This window comes from Mandrillus leucophaeus, unplaced genomic scaffold (genome assembly GCF_000951045.1).
Source record: "Mandrillus leucophaeus isolate KB7577 unplaced genomic scaffold, Mleu.le_1.0 Scaffold185, whole genome shotgun sequence".
Classification (NCBI taxonomy): Eukaryota; Metazoa; Chordata; class Mammalia; order Primates; family Cercopithecidae; genus Mandrillus; species Mandrillus leucophaeus.
The window spans coordinates 446,666-453,630 of NW_012101865.1; the positions used below are offsets into that span (position 1 = coordinate 446,666).

The 6,965-nt window shown below is 46.2% G+C and overlaps 1 protein-coding gene across 3 annotated transcripts in view; it reads left to right on the top strand.

Moving 5' to 3' along the window:
• Nucleotides 1–1,324: 1,324 nt before the first annotated feature.
• The window catches only part of LOC105538089 (60S ribosomal protein L11), an 81,839-nt gene continuing 76,198 nt past the window's right edge, over nucleotides 1,325–6,965 (top strand). The window contains exons 1-6 of one of the 3 annotated variants that reach the window (XM_011977825.1): nucleotides 1,325–1,369; nucleotides 2,136–2,286; nucleotides 3,310–3,416; nucleotides 4,452–4,583; nucleotides 5,602–5,712; nucleotides 6,143–6,220. In XM_011977825.1, the coding sequence (XP_011833215.1) occupies nucleotides 1,364–1,369; nucleotides 2,136–2,286; nucleotides 3,310–3,416; nucleotides 4,452–4,583; nucleotides 5,602–5,712; nucleotides 6,143–6,172 (537 nt within the window). In that variant the 5' untranslated portion in view covers nucleotides 1,325–1,363 and the 3' untranslated portion in view covers nucleotides 6,173–6,220. Of the gene's footprint in view, nucleotides 1,370–2,135; nucleotides 2,287–3,309; nucleotides 3,417–4,451; nucleotides 4,584–5,601; nucleotides 5,713–6,142; nucleotides 6,221–6,965 lie in introns of those variants that run through there. The other 2 variants (XM_011977826.1, XM_011977824.1) reach the window with 2 other exon arrangements.

Sequence of the window (6,965 nt, forward strand, 5' to 3'; positions counted from 1 at the left end):
CCTGCCTCAGCCTCCCGTAGCTGGGATTACAGGCATGCACCACCAGGCCCGGTTAATTTTTGTATTTTCAGTAGAAACGGGATTTCACCCTGTTGGCCAGGCTAGTCTCGAACTCCTGACCTTAAGTGATCCACCCGCCCCGGCTTCCCAAAGCGCTGGGATTACAGGTGTGAGCCACAGCGGCTGGCCTGGTGGCGGGTGGGGCGGGGGCCGGTGGTCGCTGTTGCTTCACAGCTGATCCAGGTTTTCCGGTGATGCTCCTCTGCTGCTTAGTTGCCCTGAACACATTACTTTTTCACGGTATTAATGGCATAGCATATATTTTGCTGTGAAGTACTCATATGTGAATAAGCATAAGAAAGTATTGCTTATCAGTAGCATATACATTTATAGTCTGGAACAATGGTTAGGCCAACCAACCAGAGACTGTCCACAAGGGTGGCTGAGATAGTGACACCTTTGGTTTCTGATGGTTCAATGTATACAAACTTTGTTTCATGAACAAACTTACTTAAAATATTGTATAAAATTACCTTCACACTATGCGTATAAGGTGTATATGGAACATAAGTTAATTTCATGTTCAGACTTGGGTCCCATCTCCAAGATATCTCATTATGTTTATGCAAATATTCCAAAATCTGGAAAAATCCCAAATCCAAAAACCATCTGGTCCCAGGCTTTTCAGGTTAGGAATACTCACCCTGTAGTAACTTGCCCAAGGTCACATAGCTACTAACTGATCGAGACAGGACCACATCTGCCTGTCTTCAAGCTCGGGACTCTTGAGCTACCACACCATTCCGTTTGTATAAATTCTATTTGTGCCCGGTGTGGTGGCTCACTCCTGTAATCCCAGCACTTTAGGAGGCCAAGGCAGGTGGATCATTTGAGGTCAGGAGTTCGAGACCAGCCCGACCAACATGGTGAAACCCCATCTCTACTAAAAGTACAAAAAAATTAGACAGATATGGTGGTGCGCGCCTATAATCCCAGCTACAGAATAAATTTGCGTCATAATTTGCATGATTGATTTAATGTAGTTTTGGCGGTCTCATCACACAAGCACCACCAGCACCTGACACTGGGAGGAGAGAACGTCTTCAAGGTCCGGAAACTCAAGGTCGTGCTGATTCTAGGAGCTTTCAAAAACTATTTTTGGAAAACCCAAATCCCGGTCTTCAGCCAGCGTTGCTTGCAGTTGCTAGCTCTACCCACAAGGGGGAAGCCGACGCTGCACTGCGCAGCCAAATGCGCCTCTCTTCCTCTTCTTGATCTCTGTGGTTAGCCTGGGAAAAAAGCCCGCCTCCTGACCCATAAGGCCCTGGGCCGGAAGCTCCGTTTTCTTTTCCTGCACTCCATCATGGCGGTGAGTAGCTGGGATCTGGATTTGCTTTTCTTTATCAGTCGCCATCCATGGCAGGCCGAGCTTGCGGGGGCTACCTCGCCTGCAGCCCGAGGAGTATGGACCCCTCAATGCTTGCCGGCCCAAAACTGGCAGAGCCGTTCGAGCCAAGGACGCAGGGTTGAATTCTGTCACTTTCCCTGCCATCATTTTAGGAGCGGCTCCGGGCAGTTGCCGGGAGAGCTCAGAAGCACTGTCAGGAGGCTGCAGCTAGGGCAGATGGGGTGAATGGAGGGTTCTGAGGCAAGGGTCCGCGCCTTTTCCTGGTTCCGGGGACTTGAGACTTGCTGAGTGCTAGGAAACCTTAGCCGGGTGCTCGGCTTAGGGAAGGTGCCAGCCTTTAGACAGCTTCCGAGTGGGATGCTGAACGTCGCATAACCACGTGTTTCCTGTTAACTCAGCAGTTAAGTTCTATTCCGTCGCTTACTCTCCTTAGTTTCCCTTACAGTGGGGGCGCTCTTTGTTATCCTGAGCCTCTTAGGGTTTGATCTCAGTGTCCGTAACCTTTAACACTCAATACCTGTCCTGAGTTTTCTCTTCACCTGTTCCGTTCGTGGAGGAAGAATAGGTCCCGAGCTGACTTCGTTCCTTGATGCCTCCCACACACGGTGATACCTTCTTCGTTACGATTTGGGATGAGCAGAAATAAAAATGCTGTGCAGATAGAAAGTATTACAAACTCAGGGCTCTCAGCTGTGAGTGTATTGACTGCTGCTCTTCCCCATTGCAGCAGGATCAAGGTGAAAAGGAGAACCCCATGCGGGAACTTCGCATCCGCAAGCTCTGTCTCAACATCTGTGTTGGGGAGAGTGGAGACAGACTGACCCGAGCTGCCAAGGTTTTGGAGCAGCTCACAGGGCAGACCCCTGTGTTTTCCAAAGGTGAGTAGTGACAAATGACAGGGCTACCCACTTGGGTCGCCTGTTTGTTTAATTTACCTGCTGTCGAGTCTGTTTAGAAAGTGACAGTCGGCATCACTTAAAGCGTTAAATTCATGAGCCGACCAAAAAGTGTCTTTGTTTTCGAGATTGCATGTGGGATTGGAACACTGGATTTTATATGAGCAGATCTTAAGCTAAGGCTAGCCCAAGTAGAGATTTTCCCAAGTAACTAGGATATGAGATAGAGTGGAAATATCAGGAACGAAGTCAAGATCATTAGATCTGATTAGCAGTTAGGGTTATATAGGCTGCCTTAAGAACAGGGCTGTACGGGAGCATGAGAGGCCTCAGTGGCTATGATAGTGCTACTGCACCACAGCCTGGTTGACCCTATCTCAAAAGTTGTATACAGATTGCCTGGGTTTGAGTGATGGCTTCACCACTTGCTGGTCTGACTCTGGGCTCTCTGGACCTCTGCTTTTTTATTTGCATAAAGAGGGTGTAATACTTGATAATTGTGGAAGATAAAATGAGTTGTATATGTGCCGTTGCTTTAGGATGGTGAAATGTGGCAAGTCTTTGGATTCCACTCCTGCTTTTTATTACCAGTTGTGCAAGTTAATAAACCTCTCAAAACCTCACGTATAAAATGTGGACAACAGTATAATAATAAGGTTTTAGCAAGTACTAGATTATTGTCAATAATGCTTTATTTTCTTTGGACCATGATAATCTTACTAGTGACTTCTTTGGCTTATTCTGGTTGTGAACTTGCCCTTCTTGGAACTTTGGCATTATGACTGTTCTTAACTGCTAAAGGATGGCTGGATGTCTGGAAATGGGAAAATCTGCTGTGGATGAAATCTTATTAATAGATGTAGGCGACACTAATTAGAACACCACAACTTAGAGTGTGGATGAATACTTAATGCCTCTTTAAGTCATGGAGATGGTGTTCTGGGAAGGAGGTGAGTGTAGTAGGGGTGTGATGGCATCTGACTCCTTGTTACCCCCTTCCTGCAGCTAGATACACTGTCAGGTCCTTTGGCATCCGGAGAAATGAAAAGATTGCTGTCCACTGCACAGTTCGAGGGGCCAAGGCAGAAGAAATCTTGGAGAAGGGTCTAAAGGTGAGGCTAATCCCCTAATGGAGTGATATTAATGAACACCCCCTTAATAACACAAGTAGATAAGTTACATTTAATGTTCTGTTCTTTGGTGCCTTGACATTTATTATTTAAGTTTCTAAAAGGCTTTTTTACAATCAGCAGGGTTAAACTATTCTTGGTGGTTTAAGAGATGCTTGAGGCCGGGCACAGTGGCTCAACGCCTGTAATCCCAACACTTTGGGAGGCCAAGGAGGATAGATTATTTGTGGCCAGGAGTTCGAGACCATCCTGGCCAATATGGTGAAACACCATCTCTGTAAAAATACAAAAATTAGCCAGACTTGGTCGCGGGCGCCTATAGTCCCAGCTACTCGGGAGGCTGAGGCATGAAAATTGCTTGAACCCGGGAGGTAGAGGTTGCAGTGAGCTGAGATTGTGCCACTGCACTCCAGCCTAGGCCACAGAGTGAAACTCTTGTCCAAAAAAAAAGGATGCTTGGGAGTCATTTCATTCCTCTGCTTTCTCTGGGTTTTTCTCTGCTCTTTGGAAGCTGGGAGAGGTCATTTTGGGTAGTTGGGGTGTAGTGAGGAAGTCAGATTGTGTTCCTAGCCAAGTTTTATTGACTTCTGTTTTGTTTTTTTGTTTTTTTTTTTTTTTTTGAGACGGAGTCTCGCTCTGTCACCCAGGCTGGAGTGCAGTGGCCGGATCTCAGCTCACTGGAAACTCCGCCTCCCGGGTTTACGCCATTCTCCTGCCTCAGCCTCCCGCGCTGCTGGGACTATAGGCACCCGTCACCTCGCCCGGCTAGTTTTTTGTATTTTTTAGTAGAGACGGGGTTTCACCGTGTTAGCCAGGATGGTCTCGATCTCCTGACCTCGTGATCCGCCCGTCTCGGCCTCCCAAAGTGCTGGGATTACAGGCTTGAGCCACCGTGCCCGGCCTATTGACTTCTGTTTTTGCTCTGGGGTGCATGTTGCAGACTGAGCTATTAATAGTTATTTGGGGGTGGGAGGGAGTTGATGACGAGGAATGTTATTGCTGCATTTTTCTCCACAGGTGCGGGAGTATGAGTTAAGAAAAAACAACTTCTCAGATACTGGAAACTTTGGTTTTGGGATCCAGGAACACATCGATCTGGGCATCAAGTATGACCCAAGCATTGGTATCTACGGCCTGGACTTCTATGTGGTATGAATATTTCATCTTTTCCCGCTCCTGGTCTGTGAGGAGAGGGGGATCTTTATTTTATTTCGTATGTGGTATGTTGGTGTTCACATGTTGAGTTGCAGCTTTGAATATTGTCTGCCTTTGTGTTCTCCTCCCCGTTGGGAATATGTGCCTCATTTGTGGCAAGTGTAGGGGTGCAGCACTGAACAAGATGGACAAGATCCCTGCTGTTGGAGAGCTTGCAGTCGAGGATCTGTAAAGCACCCACATGGCTTAAAGGTGGATGAAGGAAACTGTTCCCTCCAGCCAGTGATTTGAAACTTTGGAGAGAGGCAGTATTGGTGCCACATTTGGTCTGTGGGTTGGCTGCACTGAGGCTCTTCTTCCCCTGATTCTTCCTATAGAAACAGCTTTGGGTGATGCAGTGGTTTGATCAGGAAGGGGGTTTTAACATAGAAGTGACCTTTTGTGTTACTGCCATGTTTTGGTCCAACAATAAAAACTGAATAGCCTAAATCAGAAGTCCTGACTAGCGTGAAACCTGAAAGATGGTGACACCCTCATTAGACAGACAAGTAATAAGAATTGGATATTAACAGGATGTTGGAGGAACAGCACACCTTTGGGAAGCACTTTTGAGCTGAAGCAGAAGGAAGAAAATATAGATATATATTTGTGCTTCTCAGAGTTTTATGTTTTCTACACTGCTGGTGTGGCTATAGATTTTTAAATGTTATTTTAAAAAAAAAATGTTTTGGAGATTGGGGAGCAGGAATGGAGGATCCTCAGCACCACTGGAAGATAGGCTGGGGTTGGGGGGAGGTGCTGAAAGTTCCAGCCTCCATAGCAAACCTATAGTATGGCTGTGTGTTGTGTGAGATGCTGGTGGCAGCTTTGTCAGACACTGAGATCAGGGGTCTTGCTCCAGAATCCACTGGGCTGCCAAGTGACTCTTGAAGATCTGTCTGTAATGTTGAGTCTTGTCCATCTGCTCTTGACTCTGAGCTGGCTAGGTGACTGTTGGTTATTCCTGGGACAGGTGCTGGGTAGGCCAGGTTTCAGCATCGCAGACAAGAAGCGCAGGACAGGCTGCATTGGGGCCAAACACAGAATCAGCAAAGAGGAGGCCATGCGCTGGTTCCAGCAGAAGGTAAAGCTGATTTATCTCAAGTGAAGTGGTGGAATGTGGTGTTGGTGAATGGAGTTGGGATTTGGGGATGCAAAATATAGGACTATTTGCTGGGTACCTTCTTTAAAATTAGAATATTGGGCACCTTGATAAATCAGGGGCTTCCAGGGATGATGGTTTAAAAGAATATCCAGAACTAGGCCTCCCCACCACCATGAATGGGGGTAGCTGGAAGGGGAGGAATATGGCTTTAACAGGAGCCCCCTTTCTCAGATGATAGTGCAGTTCAGCACAGTGTAAAAACCAGCCAGCTTCCTACTTAGTCCAGAAAAGGATGGGATTCAGAGCCCAAGTTCATGTATCAGTCAGATTTGAATTCTCAAAAGTTAGCCATTGCTGCAATCTCTGCTGTTGCCTCCTGTTCTGAAAAATCAAATCTCTTCTCTTTCAGTATGATGGGATCATCCTTCCTGGCAAATAAATTCCCGTTTCTATCCAAAAGACCAATAAAAAGTTTTCAGTGAAATGTACAATTCTGTTGTGTGTTCTGTGAAAGGATCCTGGCCATATTCAAGTCCTTGGACCTCAAGCCACTTAAAGCTTCGATGGGAATAGCTGGTAACAACCCTGTCATCCTCTGATTGGATGCTAGTATTTCCTGGCAGATCCAAGTCCAAGCTTCATAGCATCCATTGCCTGTGCTTGCCACACCTTGGTTGATGCGCTGTGGTGCAGTAGCCCCATTTAGGAGGGGAGGGTTTGGTTGATGTTGGGGTTTGAATTTAGAGCCTTGATTAAGCAGAGTGCAGTGCGCCTGTGTTCCAGGAGGCTCCCTGCTATTCCGTGATATTGTTCTGTACTAGAAATTTTATCAGCATTGATGTATCATGAAGGAATGATAGGCTTTGGTGTGATGTTTGAGATTAAATTTAGACTTAACTGTTCAGGCTCAGGTTTCTTTAACAACGAGAATATAAGGTTGTTGGGAGGCAGTGTGTGTAGATAAGAGGGCAGTCTTTCCATTTCCAGCCCTCTCGGTGAGTTGTTTCTCTGCCCCAGTCTCCTTAACTGTATCAGGAGGCAATAATAGTAATATCTGTCAGAGGATTAAATGATTTAATACGAAATGCTCAGACTAGCACCAGGCACGGAGTGCTCAAAAGGGGTTTAGTTTTTGTGTTTGGGTATATGAGAAATGTAAATTCTGTTAGCTTGCTTCCCTTTGGTGCAAAAATGGAAATACTTTCTCTGTGGTGATTGTCTTTTTTTTTTTT